This window comes from Dendropsophus ebraccatus, chromosome 3, assembly GCF_027789765.1.
Source record: "Dendropsophus ebraccatus isolate aDenEbr1 chromosome 3, aDenEbr1.pat, whole genome shotgun sequence".
NCBI lineage: Eukaryota > Metazoa > Chordata > Amphibia > Anura > Hylidae > Dendropsophus > Dendropsophus ebraccatus.
Window position 1 is genome coordinate 115,097,586 of NC_091456.1, and position 23,328 is coordinate 115,120,913.

The following is a 23,328-nucleotide window of genomic DNA, read 5'->3' on the forward strand; positions in this document are numbered from 1 at the left end:
TATTACATTGTAATCAATTGTGTGTGCACTGATGGTCAGTTCCCCATAGACTTCAATAGAGTACATTATTAGGCTATGTTCACACAATGTTTTTTCAGCTCAGTTTTAAATGATGTCCGACATTTTGAATCTAAAATGACAGACGTCATTTAGCTGTTTGGCTGCCTGTCAGTGCAATGACGGCTGTTGGTACATTATTTTACTAATTGGCCTTTGGGTGTGGCTTTAATTGAAAAGTCCATTGAATTTAATAGTAAAAATGGTAAAGGATGGTGAAAAAAAAGACTGTGTTTAAACAACTAAAAAATAACGTCTGCTGTTTGCAATAGATGTCTGAAAATAATTGACTCGATTATTATTTTGACGTCTGCGCAGACAATGTCCATTATTTCATACATTGTGTGCATTGGATGTCCGTCATCCCATTGACTTCAATACAGTGCAAGGAAGTCAATTAAATTGCATCAGTAACAGACGTCTTTTTAAATAGAAAAAGCAGATGCCTTCTCTCTTTTTTTGACGTTGTGTGAACATAGCCTTACATTGAAAATACGGTCAATGTGAGAACATAGCCCAAAAATGACTCCAAATGTATCAGGTCTAGGCACTGCTTAGTGAACTACACAGCCTAGAGTCCAGAATCATACAGTGTAGCACACATTAGATAAACTTGCCTGGGAAAAAAATATCTATTCTAAGATATTGATAAAGGAAATAATATAAGGGTGGGCTAGATGGACCAGGTGGTCCTTTTCTGCTAGCAATCTTCTATGTTTCTATTTGTGCCTCTGCTAATCTTTTAAACTGACAGAGGGATAAATAGAATAAATATTAGATGAATGCCAAAAGAATTACAGAAAAACACATAAACCAAACACACAAAACATAACATCGGCAATTAAAAAAAAAAGTTATGGCTTTTAGGGAGGGAGGAAAGTCTTTTAGTGCAGGGATATCCAGGGATATCCATCCATTTAGTGCAGGCCCTCTAGCTGTTGCAAAACTACAACTACCATTATGCCTGGACAGGCAAAGCTAAAGCTTTGGCTGTCCAGACATGATAGAAATTGTAGTTTTGTAACAGCTGGGGGCCTCAGTTTGACTCCTGTGCTTTAGTGTGTCCTATAATGGCGGCCAACTAGACACTAAAGGCACATCAAGTAAAATAGGTATACACAAGGCATACACAAGATTCTTGAAAGTGAAACTCTCATCTGGGCCTCTGCCGAAACAGCAGTGAACTCCAATCTAAATGATAAACATGCATGAGACTGCAATGTGCGCGACCCTACTTTCAAAATGGCGGTGCATCTAATATTATTTTAAGAATTGTTTACATGTATTTATTTGATTTTTATTTTAATCAAACCTAATTCCCCCTTGCTTCAGAATATATATTATAGTTACTTGACAGTTTTTCTGACTACTAGTTTACATTTGTGCTGTGAAAACACTGCAGATCCACAGCAAAATTTGCACCTGTAGATTTTTATTTAACTCTTTTCACTTTTCTAAATATACCATAATTATTTCTCTGGCAGGAAATCTGCATGTTTTCAGTGCAGATATTCTGCTTCAGATTTACTTTTGGGTCCAGTCCCAAAGCACCCAAAAGCAGCCAAGTGGGCAAAACTGAAGAATAAGCTTTACCCAGAAATAGCAACTTTTCTATTCTGTTAAAGCAAGTCTAAAGAAAGTGCCACTATGAAGAACCAATGAGATCATTTTGATTCTGTTCCCATAAACTGTATGTGGGTACCCCTTTATTTACACCTTAAACACACAGACAGTACATGTACATAAACAACAAGTTATTCAGGTCTGTATTGCTGTTATGTGATTTTGTAGTACAGCTATGACTCTAAGCACATGAAAAACTAGTCATTTCATTTATACATGGTCATAGCTGCTGTTACTTTTTAAATACAATGAACTACAATAACAAGTTAAAATTAAAATACAAAAAACAAAAAAAAAACCTTAAAAGGATAAAAACAATTGACTGGAATGCCTGCCAACCAGCTGTTCCGTGCACCAACTGCACTCAGAACTGAGCCAGAAGCATTTGGCCCCAATTCTCTTTATAGCTTCAACACAGCATTATTGCAGTTTTGGCTCCTATTCACTTAAATACGAGCCGAAGCTACAGTAACCTGGTGCCACTGCTACACAGGAAACAGGGACAACTGCTTCTGGCTCCATTCGTACTGTATAAGAGCCCTACCAATCAACTAGTAATATCCTGTGGATAGGCTATCAATTATTTAACTCTGTACAGCCCCTTCATTTTTGAAAAAAGAAATAGCTTGAATACATTTGTGTAGAACATTGACAAGCTTGTTAACAGGTAAGAATCAATCCTGCAAATACTGAACTGGAAAGGTCTTAAAGTGGTAGTAAATCAGTATTATATAAAAGTTGGACATGGTGCCTAAATATCCTATAAGTATGGGTGGTATGGTTTGGAAGATGTACAACCCCTTTAATTTTACACTACTTCATATGTGTGCACATATGCCATACATCTAGAATTTACCATAATGTTTTTAAGTTAGTTTTTGCAGCAAAGTAAAAACCATGTGGATCATACATATTTCTGCAACAGGAAGCCACACCCTGAAGCGCGCATGCAGACAGATTTACAGATGCACACCCCACGACAGGCCAATATACTTTCTAAATATTATGGTTACTGATTGGTAAGTAATAATTGCTTACCCATACTTTTTTTGCATGTTTACCTATACGTCAACTATATAGTTTCAGTTTATGTATTTCTTTGGTTAAAAATTAGGTTTACTTTTAAACTAAAAATTGCACTCCATATGCTTAGAACTAACTCATATTTACAGTATTTGTGTCTGGATAACAAATCCCTTAAATGGGCACTGACTTAAATGGGCATCGTCGCTACAAATATCTTGTCATCGGACATGTCAAAAGTTACTGATCACAACGGGTCTCGCTGCTGAGATCTGGTCTGATTGGGAGATATAGCCATGGAGAGATCATGATCCATTCCCCATCCAGATGCTCATTTATTAAAAATTTTCTCAAAGACTTACATTGAAAAATATTGATGGAATGAGCGACTGGCCAGGGAGTGGCTCATGCCTCTGCAATCTCTACATGGCTATATCCTCTGATCAGACTGGATCTCAGCTGAGGCCTGCTATGTAGTGACAGATACTCTTTAAGGGTTTTCCCTGGACAGATACCATAAGGCCTAAGAAAAACAAGCCTTAGTTGATCACTGGAGATAGCCATACTTGGTTTAGAAGTGTGGAATCATTAGAACAAACTTTTTTCTCATATCTCTTTACAGCATGTGACCAGGGAAGTATCTATCAATCCCTTAAAACCAGTTTCAGTTCTGTGTAAACTCTTAGGCCTCATTCACATGTCTGTAGTTAAGCATGCAACGGTGGACTGCTCTATGAATGTGCATCATTAGTGTTCCATACTTCACGGACCACTACAGAGAAGATAGCGATCCATGACACAAATTTGATATCCGGTATGAAGCGGCCATCATCCACAAGAACACAATGTGTGTCTGCATTCCCGACCACTCATAACTGAGCATTAGAAGGTGCAAGAAGTGTCCATAGCAGTAGCACCCATCTCCTATACAAGACCCAACGCCATAGTATCACATTACATTGGATCTCACATGCAAATGATGGTAAATACTTTTCTGTCCAAAATGACAAAGTTTTTTAGGTGTGATACCTTTATTGGCTAACTAGAAAAAAATCATTATGTTCATTAGCTTTCAATGTGCAAGGACATCGCCATCAGATAATTTACAAATGAGATGACTGAGAAAACTACAAACTTAGGCTATGTTCACACTACGTAAGTTCTGTAGTAATCACGGCCGTTGTGACAATGGACGTGATTTCTTCGGTACTTACGTAGTGCTGCCTTCTGAGGAATCCGGCCGGAGTGTATACACATAGGGGGACATTTATGAAGTCCAGTGTTTTGGAGCTCAGGGGATTTACGTAGAGGCACATTGCATCTAAATCCCGATCGCACTGAGCCTGTCTGTGCAAAAATTTTGAAACCTGCGCCAGCTCAGAGCTGGCGTAGTTTTCAGTATCATTTTTCCACCAGAAAAATGATATATGCGGTTCACGCAGAGGCCGTGCCCCCTCTGCGTCCTGATTGGGCCGATTGGGCCCATCTGCGCTTAAAAAAGGCATTTTTCCATTTTAATAAATGTCCCCCATAGTATACACTCCGGCCGGGACCCCAGCGGCACCGCAAGAAACTGACATGTAATTTTTCTGCGGCTGGTATTCATTGAACAGCGGCCGCAGAAAACCCTGTCAATGCACAGAGTGGAGCAAGCGGCTCTGGCCGCACGCTCCATTGTGTGCAGTGGGGAGTTCTGATGTGGGCGCCCACGGATGCGACCGCATCAGAACTCAGTGGCGCTAAAGATCATCCGGCCGGTACTGCAGGGATGATCTTTTCTGAGACCAGACGGGTCACAGAACGGCCAGTCTCGTACAGCATATGAACATAGCCTTAGGACTTTACTTAGAGAAATCTGGGGGTGAGGGCAAAACAGAGGGAATACATGCATACGATTCAAGATAAGCGCGATAGGAACACTGGATTATGGTTACAGGTGACAGGACAGCAGAGGCCTGATTAGGAGACCAGAGGACTGAAGTCAGTGTGTTGTGAGGTTTATCAATGTAATGGCTCATATAACTAGTTGGTAAAGGGGTTATCCAACTTTAGAAAAACATGTACACTTTCTACAAGAGACAAAACGACTTTAGGCTTTAGTTCAGGTGTGGTTTGCAATTAAAGGGGTAGTGCGGCGCTAAACTTTAATTCACAAAATAACACACACATTGGCTGAGCACAGTTATGCTCAGCCAATCGCGGCTGAGCAGCTGATGACACGCCAGAGGGGGGTCGGCATGAGGGACGGATGGCCTCCCGAAGATGACATCATTGTCACAAGATGGCGGCCGGGGGTTGACACGAATGCGGTAAGTATAATGCACCACACTTACGGGTCTAGGGTGGGGGGGGGGACACAGGGAAGGGGGCCATTCACATACATAACACACATTACAAAGTTGTATAACTTTGTAATGTGTGTTATTTTGTGAATAAATGTTTAGTGCCACACTACCCCTTTAAGCTCCATTTACTTCAATGGAACTGAGTTGTAAAACCCCACCCCAACCTAAACCCAACCCACATGTCAATGACTGGAACATATCTGTTTTATATCTGCTTCAATTCACAGATCTTTCTCTGCCTTTTGCACCAAGATCTTTAGGGTTCATAATATCGCATGCCGGTCCAGAGAAATGTTTGCCCACTGGGGTGTCTCATAAACTTCACAACAGACTGACTCCAGATCCCTGGTCTCCTAATCAGGCCTCTGTTGTCTTGTTACTTGTAACCATACTCCAAATGTTTTTATAGTGTTTATCTTGAATCTATTCCTTCTGACCCCCCCCCCAAATTTCTTTATGTAACATCCTTTAAGTTTGGAGTTTTGGAGTCATTACATCCATAACTCATCTGATGGCGATGTCCTTGCACACTGAAAGCTTATGAACATAATGATTTTCTCTAGTTAGCCAATCAAGGTATCCCACCTAAAATATTTTGAAAAGAAAAACTACACAGCGGTGCCTCTTGGTGCAGCAACATTAAAAGTAGCAAGTTCCAGCCATATTGCCACAGGGGTGCATTCACCTGGGTAAGTTGTGTAATATACTAGGCAAAAATCACAAAGTTGACACCACAGCTATTCCTGGGGGGACCACCGAGGAGGTCAGAAGCATGAAGACAGAAGATCCACACAGAATCAATGGGTCAAGTGTCCCCCTTCCTTCGCATCAGCACAGGTGTAAGGGTAAGTAGTCAGTAGTAAAACCGCATCCACACCATTCACAGTGAGCGGTAGATCATACACATGGATGATTCCATGTTTGTGTTCATTTAGTGCAGGGCATTTCGTCTCCTGAGATCTAAACAAGCCTTTCTCAAGCATACACATCCATTGTTAAATATTACTAAGTGTCAAATGGCTTCTGGGTCTGTGACAGGCCAAAATGTAAACAATGCACTCGGGCAGATAAATATGGTAAAAAACAAATAAATATAATAAAGTCTAAATAGAAATGGGCAGCTAAGACAATCCCATGTAAGTTCTTACTTAATAGGTGTTTCCACCTACCATATCCCCAGAGTCTAGATATTGTAGGTGGAAACTCTTATTAGGTGTACGGTCTACCGCTCACTGTGAATGGTGTGTATGCGTTTTTACTACCGACTACTCACCCTTAGACCTGCTCTGTTCCGAAGGAAGGGGGGCGCTTGGTCTATTGATCCCGTTTGGATCTTTTGTCTTCACCTAAATACTTTGTCGTTTTGGAAACAAAAGTATTTACCATCAGGCTGGGTCCACACTACGTTTTTCCTATCCATTTAACATATACGTTTTATTAAAAAAATGGATGCAATTGTATGCCATCTGTTTGAATCCGTTGAAACAGATGTGTTTTTTTAACGTACAAAAAATAGTGTTGACTAAGTAACCAAATAAAAACTGATACAGTAGGTTGAACGGATAAGAAAAACGTATTGTGAACCCAGCCTTACTTGGATTTGGCTGGCTGACATAATACAGCACTATTGTCATGACGGTATCTGATAAACGCTTAGTCTTAAGCTCTGACTGCCTGCTAAGGCAGTTGCGGCAGAAGTTATGTTTTTGCAAGTTGTTTTCATGCTTGCATTTCACTGGTATGAACATAGTTGTATTCTGTCTTGGCCTAACTAATCACGTTCTGGTTAACGCCCTGCATTTTTAAGAGTGTATTTACCAGCACCTTTGCAGTTAACTCCTTACCTGGCCAGTGACTGACAGCCCTTTCCTCCTGTCTTAGGTTGGCTTGGTTCACACTACGTGTTTGCAATCAGTTTTTTTTATCCGTTTTTTGCAAAAAATGGATGCATTTGTGTGCATCCGTTTTGATCCGTTTTTCCATTGTCTTGCATTGTGAAAATAAAACTGATCAAAACAGATCCTTTCTTTTAATGGACACAAAAGTAGGGTCAGCTACGTTTTTGTGTACGTAAAAAAAACCCCGATCTGTTTTGAACCTTTTTTTAATAATGGAAGTCAATGAGTTTTTGCAAAAAAACAGATGAAAAAAAAAAAACGGATTGCAAAAATGTAGTGTGAAGGCAGCCTTAGTTCTTGTCTGTCTGCCTCAATCAACTCTGAGACCGGAACCTGACTTACTTTAAGACTGAGTAAGTTACTGTGCCTGAAGCCTACTATAGTGTTCACCTCATGTGCCTATACATATGTCTTATTCTGTGCTAGCTATCCTGATCTATTGGTAACCTGACCTTGGATTGTGTCTCTGACTACATGTTTGCCTTCTGATTCAGTCTGTATTTTATTCCTTAGGTGTTTTCTGACTTTGTACTTGTTTCTGCCTCTCCTGGTTTGACCCTAGCTTGCTGACCACCTGCCATTGTGTATTCTTGTCCTTGTCTTGTATTTGTCTCATGCCCTTTTACACCTATTTTAGCGCAGGGAATGTCTTCAAGTTGTCCGTGTCGCTTAGGATATGTTGAGGCGAGTAGGCAGGGACAGTGGGTGTGGGGCAGCGTCGGGGTTGTACTTGTCTCTGTGTCTTCTGTGTGTACCCTGACCTGTCCTGACAACTATCTAATGCTCATGCAGTTATGAGCATCTGGGAGCACTAACAACATTTGCTTTGTATACTTATGTAGTTGCTGATTTGAAAATTAAAGGTATTTTACATATGGAATAAAAAAAATGCATTTCTATTTTCTTTTTTGGTGAAAATACCATATGTTAGCTGCAAGTCAATAGGACAATTACTTTATGGCTGTGTTCCCACTACAGGGAACATACCATCATTAGTCAGGGAAAGACAGTAATGTTTGGTAATGTTTTCTATTTATACGCATAGGCTTGTCATGACAACACAAAGGTTTTTTTTGCAATTTGTCGACCATTTTTTTTTCGAACGGTCGTCATTTTGCCATCAAATATTGTCCATTATTTCAAAACAATGCCCATTGTTGTGAAATAACAGATGTTATTTCACAACAATTAAATAACTAATGATATGATTGTGGTGGCCACCCTTGCTTTTTTTAATATCCCTGCCAAAAGTAATAATCATGATCATTATTTGTGACCGTCACTATCAATAGACGACTGCTTTTCCCTGCTAAATGACGGCACGTTTCCGAAGTGGGAACATAGGCTAATAAGTAATAAGTAAAACACTATTCTGATAAGGTTTCTTTTGTGTAATTTGGGGTGAGCAGCGGAAAGCCACACCGCAAGTGCCAGCAGTCCAATCCTATGTGCCGTGCATGGGACTGCTGGCACTTGTGATATAGTTATTCTTACCATGTAATTCTCCATACACTGCTCCCCCCCCCCCCCGCTGGACGCTTCATAGGAATTACACCCAGCCCTGCTCTGATTTGAGACGTTATGTTTTTTTTGCAGAATTGAAGCCTGACTGATCTACTAAATTGAGGGAAATAGCATTTTATGTGCATTTCCCATAATTAGTGTATATTAGAAATTTGTCTAACTTTCCTTATGTAATAACATATTAACCCCTTCAAGACAGATGCACAAAAGTCCAGGTCAAATTAATGCAATGTTCCTCCCCACTTTCTAAGAGCCATAGCGCTTTTATTTTTCCACCTACAGGGCTGGTTGGGGTGTAATTTTTTGCGCCATGATCCCTAGTTTTTATTAATATAATATCGGTGTAACAGAAAAATTTTGAGTGCTTTTTATTAATTTTTTTGTGATATATAATTTAATAAAATCAGCAATCCTGGTGCGTTTTTTTTTCTTTTGTTTACGCCGTTCACCATGCGGGAACAATATAGTAATATTTTAAAAGATTGGACAATTCCACATGCTACGATATGTAATATGTTTATTTATTTATTAATATATTTTTTTTTTATAATGGGCAAGGGGGTCTTTTAAACTTTTATTGGGAGGGGGTTTATAAGGGTTTTTTAAATACTTTTATAAAACTTTTTTATTACTTTTTTTCACTGTAAAATATGCAGTCATTAGATTGCATATACTGATCTATGCTATGCCATAGCATAGCATAGATCAGTGTTATCGGCGATCTATATATAGAGCCTGCCTGAGAGCAGACTCTATACATATATCACCGATCCAACAGGACGGAGGTAAGGAGCTTACTCCCGCCTGTCGGCACATGCGATCGGGACCTCCGCACATGCAATGGCTGAGGGGGTCCCGATCACGCTTGATCTGTCACTGAGCACCTTAAAACGCTGTGATCGCTTTAGATCACGGCGTTTAAGGGGTTAATGATAGTCGGCTGCGGGATCGCAGCTGATTCTCATTACCTCCGGCCCTGGACTTTGATGTGAGCGGGATCGCTCTCTCTAACCCCGTCAGAGCAGGAACATATATATATATACATTCCTACTGCACGGGGTATGTGCAGTAGGAAAGTATGTATACAGATTGCTGATGTGAAGGGGTTAAAAAATACATTTTGCCTAAATTTCTCCTTTAAATCACATGATCAAAGAATCACATGACTTGGCAGAAAAAACAACAACAAAAGAAACGCAGCAAAAATCTTAAAACACGCTCCCTTATATAAAAAAAACTTAGTGCAAAATAAAAAGCTGCAGTTGCTTTTCTATAAACCAATGAAAAAACACTACAAGTAAAGACAGTGTGTGAAGGTACTCCAAGGGTATCTTGTTTGTGCTGGTGCATAGTTTTCATGCATACATTTGTGCATATAATTTATTGGATACATGGAGATAGCTTCTTACAAAATTTGAATTAAGTTTTGTCTAAGGGTACAAACCCACACACCGTATACGCAGCAAATACGCAACAAATACGCAGCAAATACGCAGCAGTTTGATGGTGAAGATTTAATGCTGAGTTCAGTTATTTAGATCTAATCTGCTGCGTTTTTGTTGCGTATTTGTTGCGTTTTTGCTGCGTATTCGCTGCGTATCGCAGCAGTAAATACGCTGTGTATACGGTGTGTGGGTTTATACCCTTAAAGTACATAATTATACACAGTATCTTACAAAGTCTTACCTGCCCAAATAGAGAATTGTTTAAAAGCTAAAGAAGCACTCCTGTAAATGTAGTTATATATGTACTGCAGCAAAGACTATTATAAGAAAATAATGCAGAGGTTCTTGTATATGCCTTGTGTACACCTGTTTTAGCTTTTGAGCCTTGATTCCTATTTTTCAACTAATATGGCTTCCTAATGCCGCCTACATTTCTATGATGCCTTTGGCTTTGCAGAGAGAGGCTGGAGTCTTATCACTGCACCTAAGCGCAGTAACTGATAGAGCAAGGTCTGTCCCCTTACAATATAGGCTGTATCTGTGAGAGTGTTATACCCCCTTAGATACAGCTAAATTGTATATCACATAGGACACTATAGAATGTGGCCACAGCACGCAGCATAGGCTGCAGTGTAATCAGGTTAGGTATAACTCTATAACTCAGATAATCAGTGCAAAGACTCATAAACAGCTACCTTGTTTCTCCAAAAACTAGCCCTACCCTGCAAATGAGTCTTTGTACAGAGAAGAAAATAACATATGACCCTACTTTATTTTTGGAAAAACACAGGGTATGTTATAGTCCAGTAGAGATAGTGGCACCAGCAAGCTATACAGAGAGAGAGAGAGATAGACGGAGTTGGGGAGGGAAGTCATCTGAGAGCTTCCAGGAGGGATCTGATAGGTGTTGTAACCATGCACTTCAGAATCCGTTAGTCATCTGAACCTAGACAGACCACCTCCTGTGACAAAAAAAACATGTCATTTTATGATGGGCGGAGTGCTGGTCACATGACCCAACTGCGGCCATGAAATGTATTGATTTAGTTCAGCTGGAATGAAACAGATGGCACTGTAGGAACAGTGATAGTAAGTGTGCATTATATGCAGCAAAAACCCTGGGGTGCTTCTTTAACACACATTGGTTGGGTCTTTTTTACTGGTGTTATTGCTGTATAAAAGATAAAAGTCTTAAAAACCTGAGAAAAACTTGAGAAAAGTTATCCAGTGAGCGTGTGCTGAAAAGTGGCAAATTACCACACAAAGGTTATAAAACTATAGATTATGGCCTGTCTTGGCATGTGCATGGGACGAGCACAGGACTCTGCAGCACTCACACTGCAACATTTTGGGACGGACCCACCTATCAGACAGGTTTAGTGACTGCCGGCTTTCCAGTGAATGCTGCCGACTGGTGAGGCGGCTTGAACCAGAGACAGACTCCACATCACTGCGCCCGTTTGTGGCAGAGTCTGCACTATCGTAACGCCTGCCATCCAGGGAGAGAGGAGACAGGTCAGAGGGGGTAACACACACCCCTCCATCCTGCTATCCAGTTATTAATGTATAATGATGTTCAACATTATAACATATCAAAGCATTTGAAATACCCTCATATTAATGTAAACAACTGATTGTTGTCTGTACCTGATTAGTCGGTGGTCAGAGAAATCCATTTCATAACTATGTACTGAGTCAGTATATGATCCATGGGAACTGTACTGATGTCGTACTGGGTACTGATGTACTGAGGCGTTTGGCTGGCATGTGGAGTAGTATGCTGGAGGGATACTATTGCTAGTCTCACTTCTATAATCACTATCTCGGTCATCCACAGCACTATCAGGATCCTCATTATCTGCAATAAAAAAACCACATTGTTACATGAATGTAAATTTACCATATAACACACTATAAAATAGTAAATTAGGTTGACTATCATTGTAGATCAACATAAATGTCTTGCTGTCTAAGGGTGCCTTTACACTGAGAGATTTATCTGACAGATTATTGAAGCCAAAGCCAGGAACGAACTATACACAGAGAACAGGTCGTAAAAAGACTGAGATTTTTCCTCTTTACAAATCCATTCCTGGCTTTGGCTCAACCCCTTAAGGACAGAGCCAACTTGCATTTTTGCACTTTGGTTTTTTTCCTCCTTGTGTTTAAAAGGCCATAGCACATTTTTTCACCTAGAAACCCACATGATTGTACTTTGCAATGACAAACTGAATTTTTTCATTAGGTACACTGCAAAACCAAAAAACAAAATTCAATGTGTGGTGAAATTGAACCCCCCCCCCCCCCCGCATTTTGTTTATTTGGGGGGTATTTGTTTTTGCGCCGTTCGCCCTGGGGTAAAACGTTAAATGTTCCTCAAGTCGTTACGATTAAAACGATATGTAACATGTATAACTTTTATATTATGAGATGGCTTGTAAAAAATTCAAACCATTGTTAACAAATATATGTTCCTTAAAATCACTCCATTCTCATGCTTATAGCGCTTTTATCCTTTGGTCTATGGGTCGCTTTTTATTACAATTTTTCTGGATTTGATGCGACCAAAAAATGTGCAAATTTGCACTTTGGGATTTTATTGCGCTTACACCATTTACCGTACGAGATCAGGAATGTGATAAATTAGTAGTTTAGGCGATTACGCACGCGGCGATAGCAAACATGTTTGTTTATTTATTTATTTTTATTTATAACATGGGAAAAGGGGGTTGATTCAACCTTTTTTACTACTAATAACACTTTTTCTTTTCTATTACACTATACTAGAAGCCCCCCTGGGGGACTTCTAGTATAAGTACACTGATCTCTCATTGAGATCTATGCTGAATAGTAATACAGCATAGATCAATAAGATAGGCACTCGATTGCTTTCGACTGCTGTAGCCGAAAGCATTCGAGTGCCGAGCCGGGATCAGCGCCATTACGGTGCAGACCCCGGTCGGCAGCAGAGGCGGAGACCGCCACTATACCACCACCGATCGGGCTGCATAAGTAATGAGGTGCAGCTGTCAACTTTGACAACTGCATCTAATTACTTTATTAGCGGGCATGACGATCGGACCATGCCCGCTAATAGACGCGGTCCCGGGCTACATGCGACACTGTGTCGTTAAGGGGTTAAAAAATCTGTCCAGCCTTAGGTACTACTACAGAAGCCCAACTGTTTGTCCAAGTGTGAATACACTAGACATTTTTTCTTTATTCTAACTAAGTATTAGGCTATGTCCACACTATGTTTAACAGCGTCTGTTGCATAGCAACGGACTCTTTTAAACAGCCGGTCGCCGGGCTGCATTCAGGACATTACTGCTGCCGAAACCTCTGTATGTATGCAGGAACGTTCTTTTTTGAACACTTGCAAAAACTTGCAAGTGACTTGCAGCCACTATCAATTAACCATTCACTTTAAGGGTATGTTCACACTTACTGGATCCGCAGCATATTTTCTGCTGCGGATCCGCAGCAGATCTGCAGTAGATTTCATTTAAATAACTGAACACAGCATCAAAACTGCACCATCAAATCTGCTGCGGATCTGTTGTGGATCCTGTAGGTGTGAACGCACCCTAATGCAAAGTGCACCACACTGTGTGAACAGTTATTATTTCTGGACGTGGTTTATAGAACAACATCCTAGAATAATAGACATGTAAAGAACGGCGTTAAAATAACGATGTGTCAACACAGCGGACAGCATTGCCTTGACTTCAATGCCGCCCCTGCAGTATAGAATGAACACAGATTCCATTGAGTGAATTTACAGTACGAACAAAGCAAATCGCTTCATTAGCTTGGCAATCTGCTTATCAATCTGCGGCTTTTGAAGACCAATGCTGTTCCGTGTAGCACCCCCTAGGTGCCTGAAAAAGCTGGAACCAGTCCTGGGAAACAGGACTTCAAAGGCAGAAGACTGATAAATAGATTGCTGATCTAACAAAGCGATTTGCTCATCTCCAATGGAGATTATGATTATTAGATACACGTTCATATTGCTTAAAAGGGTTGGCTACCTTACCAGCTAGTTTTAAACATATTAATGGGGGAGATTTATCAAACATGGTGTAAAGTGAAACTGGCTCAGTTGCCCCTAGAAACCAATCAGATTCCACCTTTCATTTTCCAAAGAGCTTGTGAGGAATGAAAAGTGGGATCTGATTGGTTGCTAGGGGCAACTGAGCCAGTTTCACTTTACACCATGTTTGATAAATCTCCCCCAGTATTTCTGAAAACGCTAATGAAGTTAGTTTAGTGCATCTGTGTTTATCTGTGTGAGATTATTGCCCCTCGTAAGGGTCCATTTACACAGAAAGATTATCTGACAGATTATCTGCCAAAGATTTGAAGCCTAAGCCAGAGACAGAATATAAACCAAGATCAGGTCATTAAGAAAAGCCTGAGATTTCTCCTCTTTTCAAATCCATTTCTGGCTTTGGCTTCAAATATTTGTCAGACAATCTTTCTGTGTAAATCAACCCTTAAAGTCACAGTGATCAGCTGACAAATTAGCAAACAGTCATTTGCCAACTAATTGCATTGTGTATACAGACACAAAAATCATAATGAAGGTGAACATTGTCACCTACAATGAAAGCATTGTTTGAGTGGTCATCAACCCCCAACAGTTTGGCTCTCTAAATGGTCCTTTCAACAAGTGCTGATGGATTTATAGATAATAGATTAGAGTACATAAAGAAAATAAATATAATAATATAAGTAAATATATAATAATAAACATGACCCAAAGACATGACAGGGGACTCCTAAAAGATAAAACAATAGATAAAACAATAGTTTTTTTTAAAATCATTTTCTTTGTGGGCCCAAATATATATAACAGTATTGCATAGCAACGGACGCCGGTAAACTGCCGGCCGCCGGGCTGCATTCAGGACGTTGCTGCAGCCGATATCTCTGTCTCAGCTGAAGAGACATTTTATTTTTACAGTTGACTTGTGAGCACTGTCAGGTGTGCCCGTAAATCAATTAGCCAGTCACTTCAATGTAAAGTGCGTCCGCCGGCCGACTTTACATTGTGTGAACTGTTATTATTTCCGGATGCTGTTTGGTGGACTGGCGTCTGGAAATAATAGGCATGTACATTATTTTAACGACCGTTCTGAAGGGTGAGCGTTAACATAACGCTGTGTGAAAACAGCGGACGGCATTGCATTGACTTCAATGCAATGCCGCCCATGCAGTAAAGAACGGACGCTGCTTCAATTGCAATCAATGTCCGCCCATGTTTCTCAATGAACTTACAAATCAAAACAAACAAAAAAAAAACAAATGTTAAGGCTATGTTACCACAATGTCTTTTTTAGGAAAAACTGCTGTTTTATCATAATGACAACCATTTATAATGATTATGATCATTATTAACAAACATTAATATAAAAAAAAACGCTGTTATGTTCCTCCTAGCTGCAGGGCTTAGTAATGTATACTTACCTCTACACAGTTCCCTGCCACTGATATGGTTTTATAAACATCCGGTGACAAGCTGCTCCTTCTGGAAACGCTCGTCAGCACAGTATAGGATTTATGCTTACCGTCTGTTTCTGGAGGAAGCAGAATGTCTCAACATGTTCTAAAAAAAAATATCAGAGGCAGGGAACAGGCAATCTGAGATGCGGCAGCTGCAGGAGAACGGGACAGGTAAGTATATATTACTCACATGTCCCCTGCAGGATGAGCTTTAGTAAAAAAATCCCAGAGAACCTCTTTAAGGGTAGCTTCACACGCACCGTATTGCAGCAGATCCGCAGCAGACTTAAAGAGGTAGTGCGGCATTTAAAAATTATTCACTAAATAACACACATTACAAAGTAAATAAGTGAATAGCCCCCTTCCCCATGTCCCTCCACGCCCCGAAGTGTGGTGCAGTATACTCACCAGATTACTGTTGACCCCGGCCACCATCTTGGGTTGAAATACGTAATCTTCGGGAGGCCGGCCGGATCGCTCCAGCCGTCGATCATGCTGCCCCCCCACCTGCCACATCATCAGCTGCTCAGCCGTGATTGGCTGAGCACAGTTATGTGGTCCGCCAGCCTCCAGAAGATGATGTCGTTCGACCCAAGATGGCAACCGGGGTGGACATGAATCTGGTGAGTATACTGCACCACACTTCTGTTTGTGGGGGGACACGGGGAAGGGGGCCATTCACATACATAACACACATTACAAAGTTGTATAACTTTGTAAAGTGTGTTATTTAGTGAATACTTTTTAAACGCCGCACTACCCCTTTAACTAAATGAATGAACACAGCATCAAATCCGCCAAAATCCGTCAAAAGAGTTGATGCTGTGTTCATTCATTTAGTCAAATCTGCTACAGATACGCTGGAATACGGTACGTGTGAAGCTACCCTAAAAAGGCAAAAAATAGTGTGAACAGGTGGTCATTCTGAGGAGAGAGGAGGTGGCTCATGAGTGGATAAAGAGGCATGTTTTTCAAATAAGATGTAATAGCAAGTTTGTTATATTTACTTGAATCTGTATTGTTTATCTTTAGTCTTCTTTTAATGTAATTTTTGATTACATAATTTAATGCAATTTTTTAACGTAAGAACATTTTACGGGCATTTTTTTGGCACACAAAAAAACAACAATAAAAAACTGGCAAATTGTGTGAATTCAAGTTTCTTGACATTATGTTACTGCATACCATTTTCTATTCGTCCAAAATATAAATGTTGCAAACCAGTGCATTTTTTAAACCGATTGCATATAGTCACTGCACATTGCGCAGTCTATTTTAATAACTGATTCAATGTTGTAGGCCTGTTTACATTGTTACTACTAGAAAATGTACCCGGCGCTGCCTGGGTATAAAGTGTCAGTGTGTTAATTAGATTTGTTCCAAGGTCCCCCCCCCCCCCCCGCTGACCTCAGACCATAAGTGTGTGAGCGTGTGCAGAATACCTGCAGCTTATAATAATACGTGCAAACACAATCCTGCATCATCATATTCTGGCCCTCTTAGGCACTGCCTTTCACCCTTGGTGAGGACAACACAGAAGAGGTTTCAAAGTTTCTAATACTGTATACCCCCCCTGCTTGCAGGTAACCCCCGTACTGTATACTCCCCCCTTGCAGGTAGCCCCCATACTGTATACACTCCCTCCCTGCAGGTAACCTCCATATTGTATACAAACCCTCCCACAGGTAGCCCCCATACTGTATACACTCCCCCACTTTGCAGGTGCTCCTATACTGTAGGTAGCCCCTCCCTGCAGGTAACCCCCATATTGTATACACTCCTGCCCGCAGGTAGCCCCCATACTGTATTCCCCCTTCACCCCTGCTGGTAGCCCCCATACTCTATACTCTCCCCCCACTTGCAGGTAGCCCCCATACTCTATACACCCCCTCGCCCTTGCAGGTAGTCCCTATACTGTATACACTCTACCCCCGCAGGTAGCCCCCATACTCTGTACACTCCCCCCCCTTCTTGCAGGTTGCCCCTATACTGTATACACTCCACCCCACAGGTATCCCCCAAACTGTACACCCCCCACCCCTGCAGGTAGCCCCCATACTCTATACACTTCCCCCACTTGCAGGTAGCCCCCATACTCTATACACCCCCCCTGCAGGTAGTCACTGCAAGTTTGTCAGCAGCCCGCCCCGTTAACCCCCCGCCGCCGGAGCGTATACATCACCTGGTTCCCGCTCCGGCTTGCTTCGGGGATTCCCGGCACGTCCTGCTTGGCCAATCAGTGCGCTGCCCCGCTGCAGTGCACTGATTGGCTGAACGGGACGTGAAGACATCGGGAGCCCCAAAGCAAGCCAGAGCGGGGAGCAGGTGATGTATACGCTCCTGCGGCGGGGGGACTAATGGGACAAGCTGCTGACATACTCACAGCGGGATGTCCATCCTGCTGCGAGTTTGTCTGCCCCTAGAGTGTACAAGGCAGGGATCCGCAGCGGGTCTCGCTGCGAATTCGCAGCGAGAAATCCGCTGCGGATACGCCCAGTGGGTTTGTACCCTTACTGTGTTTATTTATGTGGATCTGTTGTGAGGCAGCTGGCACTGGCAACCAATCACATTTCAGCACCTTATGAAAATAGAACTAGTAATCATATTGGTTGCTAAGGCCTCCAACTGCTGTTTCTGCTGGGCAGCTGCAGCACTAATTATATCACCTGTGTGTGTAGTGTGGAGATTCTCCCATTCATCTCTATGGGGCACTCTTCCCCCTCCCCTCCTGTACATGTGGCAAGGAAGGGACCTTCGCTCTAAACTTCCCAGGTACCCAATGTATCTGTGTGACAAATTTGGAGTCAAACGGCGGAAGTCTATAGAGGACAGACGGACAGACAGACAGATTTTTATTTTTATGATATAGATATGCAGTACCTGAAGTAGTCAACAAACACAACAAAAATAACCATGTTCACACACTGGGGAAAAAAAAAAAAAACCTTACTAAGGGTGGGTTCAGACTACGGAATTCTCGCGGATAAATTCTGCTGAATTCCGTCGCCTGTACGCGCTTACGGCCGTGCACCTTTCTGCAGGCTGCATAGACACCATTCTATGGGCCGGCTGATTCCGCATTCCGCCGAAAGAATTGATGTGACAGGGCGCATACAAGTGACGGAATTCCGCTGAATTTATCCGTGAGAATTCCGTAGTCTGAACCCACCCTAACAGCATAACTGTCTGGCCTTCCCATAGCAACCAATCCAAAGCTCAGCTTTCATGTCTTAACAAGTTCTCTGACTGGTTGCTATGAGGAAGCCAGACAGTTTTGCTGTTAGTTTTTATTTCTCCACTGCTTTTTTCTGTAACTTTTTTTGTAGCTATTAAAATTTGACATTTAAAAGCTGATTTCCTTTTTTTCCTGCTTTTTACCCCAAACTGACAAAAAGTAAAAGACATGCAAATGTATTTAAAGTGCACCTGTAAGCACTACTGCTGATGGATCAGTGGCAAATTCCTCTCTTCATCCGGAAGTCTGGGTGTCCAGGGTTATAAACAATGCCGCAACAGAAACTTTACCCAGACTTCTGGACGAAGAGAGGAATTTGCCACTAAAAAGGCAGCGGTCATGCTTACTTTAACCACTGTTGAAATAATGGGCCATTTTTTCTCATTTGTGTTCTAATGGACAATTTTTCAACAATAGTACACACTATGATAAGAAAACTTGCTGATTTTACTTCTGAAAATAAACTAGTCCGTTTTACTTAGGGTATAGATAATATGGTGTTTGCTTGTTGTCTGTTACCATAGAGAAACATTGCTTTGAATAGGAGTTGTAAAAATAACCAAGACCTATTGCAATGTTACACTATTTGTCATTTAGATTAAACAACAATTAATTTGGATGTGAGGCTATATTCACACAATGTCAAAAATTTTAAAAAGGATTTTCATATTTAAAAAAAGTCTGTTTTTGCTGACATTTAACTGATTGCAATGGCAATGCATTGAAGTCAACAGGAAAACAGACATCCAATGCACACAGTGTATTGAATAACAGATAGTAGCCCAAAACCCAGATAGTAACCCAAACTAGAATAATGTACATACACCAGTCATTGCACTAAGAGGAGGCCAGACAGCTAAATGACGTCTGTTATTTTAGACTTAAAATAACGGATGCAATTTTAAACAGAACATTGTGTGAACATAGCCTAATGCATTTTTGTGTAGGAAAACGTTTATCAGAATGTTTCAGGTCAATGTGTAGTCACATATAACTTTTAATGGTATGAAACCTTCCTATGTCCAAGTCTCACATTACGAAGCCAAAAATATAGCATATTTCAAATTTTACTAACAGAAGTGTTCTTTTTTTGTTTTCAATGTGAATGTGAGGTTTGAAAGTCATAGCATGAGAAAATGCAATGCGATGCCCTGGCACTTGAGAACCACATAAAATAAATGATATAAATAATATAATAAAAGGTGTTGGATGCATGTATTAATTGTTCTATTCACCCACTCACCCTACGTGCGTTTCACGTTGCTTTGTCAGATACATGCACCCAGCCCTTTATATTATTTCATATCATGTTAATATATGATGTTATATAAAATATATGATGTTATATGAAATATATGATGTTATATGAAACTGACTGTTTATGTCCTTTCACTGATTTTGTGGTGTTTGTCACTGCTTCTGTTCCTATCTTTTATCATTTTAAAAAAGATTTGTGTGAATAAATAAAATACTGTTTGTTGTAATGTTTGTCCTGCAAATATACACGGTCTATGATATATGGTTACTGTGTGTTATACACACAATCTATGTATATGTATGCTATACTGTATGTTATACACACAGTCTATGGCTATGTTCACACGACATTTTTTCAGCTCCATTTAAAATGATGTCCGTCATTTTGAGTCTAAAATACAGACATCATTTAGCTGTCTGGCCTCCCCCAGGCTGTTGGTACATAATTCTAGTTTAGGGTCCATTTACACAGAAAGATTATCTGACAGATTATCAGCCAAAGATTTGAAGCCAAAGCCAGGAGTGGATTTGAAAAGAGGAAAAATCTCAGTCTTCCTTCCTCATGACCTGTTCTCTATTTATAGTCTGTTTCTGGGTTTGGGTGGGTTCACATTGAGGAATTCTCACTGATAAACTCTGCGGAATTCCGCCGGCTGTTTGCGCTTATGGACTCGCGCCTTTCCGTCGGCTCCATAGACACCATTCTATGGGCCGGCTGATTCAGCATTCCGCCGAAAGAACTGACATGTCAATTCTTTCGGCGGAATGCAGAATCAGCCGGCCCATAGAATGGTGTCTATGGAGCCGGCGGAAAAACGCGCATCTGTGTGCGTGTATAGCCGGCGGAATTCCGCTGAGTTTATCCGCAAGAATTCCTCAATGTGAACCCACCCTTTGGCTTCAAATCTTTGGCAGATAATCTGTCAGATAATCTTTCTGTGTAAATAGACCCTAGATTGCACTAATTGGACTTTGGGTGTGGCTTAATTGAAAAGTCTATTGGATTTAATAGTAAAAACAGAGGAAAAAACGGTGACAAAATAAAAACTGTGCATGAACAACTAATAAAAAACATCCGCTGTTTGCAAAAGATATCCGAAAATAATTGTCATGATCGTTATTTTGATGTCCGCTGCAAAAACATCCGTTATTTAATACATTGTGTGCATTGGACGTCCGTCTTTCCATTGACTTCAATGCATTGCCATTGCAGTCAGTTAAATTGCGGCAATAACGGACGTTTTTTTAAATATCAAAATTGGCCGCTTTTTCTCTATTTTTGACGTTGTGTGAACAAAGCCTATGTATGATATATGTATACTATATTCTATATACATGGTCTATATACGATATATGTATACTGTATGTTATACACATGGTCTATGTATATTTCTACTATATGTTATACACACGGTCTATGTATGATATATGTATACTGTATATTCTATACAAGGTCTATGTATGATATATGGATACTGTATGTTATACACACGGTCTATGTATGATATATGTATACTGTATGTTAATTACACTGTCTATGTATGATATATGGATACTGTATGTTTTACACATGTGTAAGGATAAATTCACATTTCTGCCAAAGTCCTCTGTTAACCCCTTGCCTCTAAAGCGTGTTTTGGCCTTAATGACCAGGCTCATTTTTCAAAATCTGACCTGTCTCACTTTATGTGCTTATAGCTCAGTGATGCTTTAACGTATGCTAGCGATTCTGAGATTGTTTTTTTCGTCACATATGACACTTTATATTAGTAGCAAAATTTGGTCACTACTTTGTGTATTTTTTGTGAAAAACATCAAAATATCATGAAAAATTTGAAAATTTAGCATTTTATGAACTTCTGAAATTCTCTGCTTCTAAAAAAGGAAGTCATAGCACATAAATTAGTTACTAAGTCACATTACCAATATGTCCTCTTTATTCTGGCATAATTTGGGAAACATATTTTACTTTTTTAGGGTGTTATGGGGCTTAGAAATTTATTAGCAAATTATCACATTTTGTGAAAATTTCCAAAACTGATTTTTTTTAGGGACCAGTTCTTTTTTTAAATGGATTTAGAAGGCTTGTATACTGAAAACCCCCATAACTGACCCCATTTTGGAAACTAGACACCTTAAAGAATTAATCTATGGGTATAATGAGCATTTTAACCCTACAGGGGCTGGAGGAAAGTATTCACAATTAGGCCATTAAAATTTTCAAATAATATATACGTTTAGATTAAAGTTTCTAATTTTCAAAAGGAACATTAGAAAAAAAGCATGCCAAAATTTGTAACGCAGGTTCTCCTGAATAAAACGGTGCCCCATATGTGGGTGTAAACCACTGTATGGGCACACAGCCGGTCTCAGAAGGGAAGGAGCGCCAATTAGCTTTTTTAATGCAGATTTTGCTGAAGAAGTTTCTGAGCGCCAGGTGCATTTGCAGCACCCCTGTAGTGTCTGCAGAAGAGAAACCCCCCAAAAGTTACCCCATTTTGGAAAGTACACCCCTCAAAGAATTCATCTTGGGGTGTGGTGACCATTTTGACCCCACAGGTATTAGAGGAAAGTATTTAAAATTAGACAGTAAAAATGAAAAACTTGAATCTTTCCAATAATATGTTTGTTTAGTTTTAAATTTCTCAATTTCACAAGGAACATGAGAAAATCCGCACACCAAAATTTGTAAAACAGGTTCTCCTGAGTACAACGGTACCCCATATGTGGGCATAAACCACTGTATGGGCACACAGCCGGGCTCAGAAGGAAGGGAGCGCCAATTAGCATTTTCAGTTCAGATTTGCTGAAGTCGTTTCTGAGCGCCAGGTGCGTTTGTAGTGCCCCTGTAGTGTCCTCAGAAGAGAACCCCCTCAAAAGTCACCCCATTTTGGAAAGTACACCCCTCGAAGAATTCATCTTGGGGTGTGGTGACCATTTTGACCCCACAGGTATTAGAGGAAAGTATTCAAAATAAGACAGTAAAATTGAAAAACTAGAATTTTTCCAATAATATGTTCATTTAGTTTGAAATTTCTCAATTTCACTAGGAACATGGGAGAAGCTGTATGCCCAAATCTGTGACACAGGTTCTCCTGAGTAGAACGGTACCCCATATGAGGGCATAAACCACTGTATGGCCACACAGCGGGGCTCAGAAGGGAAGGAGCGCCAATTAGCATTTTCAGTGCAGATTTTTCCGAAGAAGTTTCTGAGCGCCAGGTGCGTTTGCAGCGCCCCTGTAGTGTCAGCAGAATAGAACCCCCCCCAAAAGTCACACCATTTAGGAAAGTACACCCCTAAAAGAATTCATCTTGGGGTGTGGTGAACATTTTGACCCCACAGGTATTAGAGGAAAGTATTTAAAAGTAGAGAGTAAAAAAGAAAAACTCGAATTTTTCCAATAATATATTTGT

General features: G+C 40.5%; 1 protein-coding gene across 1 annotated transcript in view; it reads right to left on the minus strand.

Moving 5' to 3' along the window:
- The window catches only part of LOC138785988 (protein unc-13 homolog A), a 215,782-nt gene that overhangs the window by 146,551 nt on the left and 45,903 nt on the right, over positions 1 to 23,328 (minus strand). Inside the window, exon 9 of the mRNA XM_069962556.1 lies at positions 11,563 to 11,773. Coding sequence (XP_069818657.1) covers positions 11,563 to 11,773 — 211 coding nt within the window. The remainder of the gene's footprint in view (positions 1 to 11,562; positions 11,774 to 23,328) is intronic.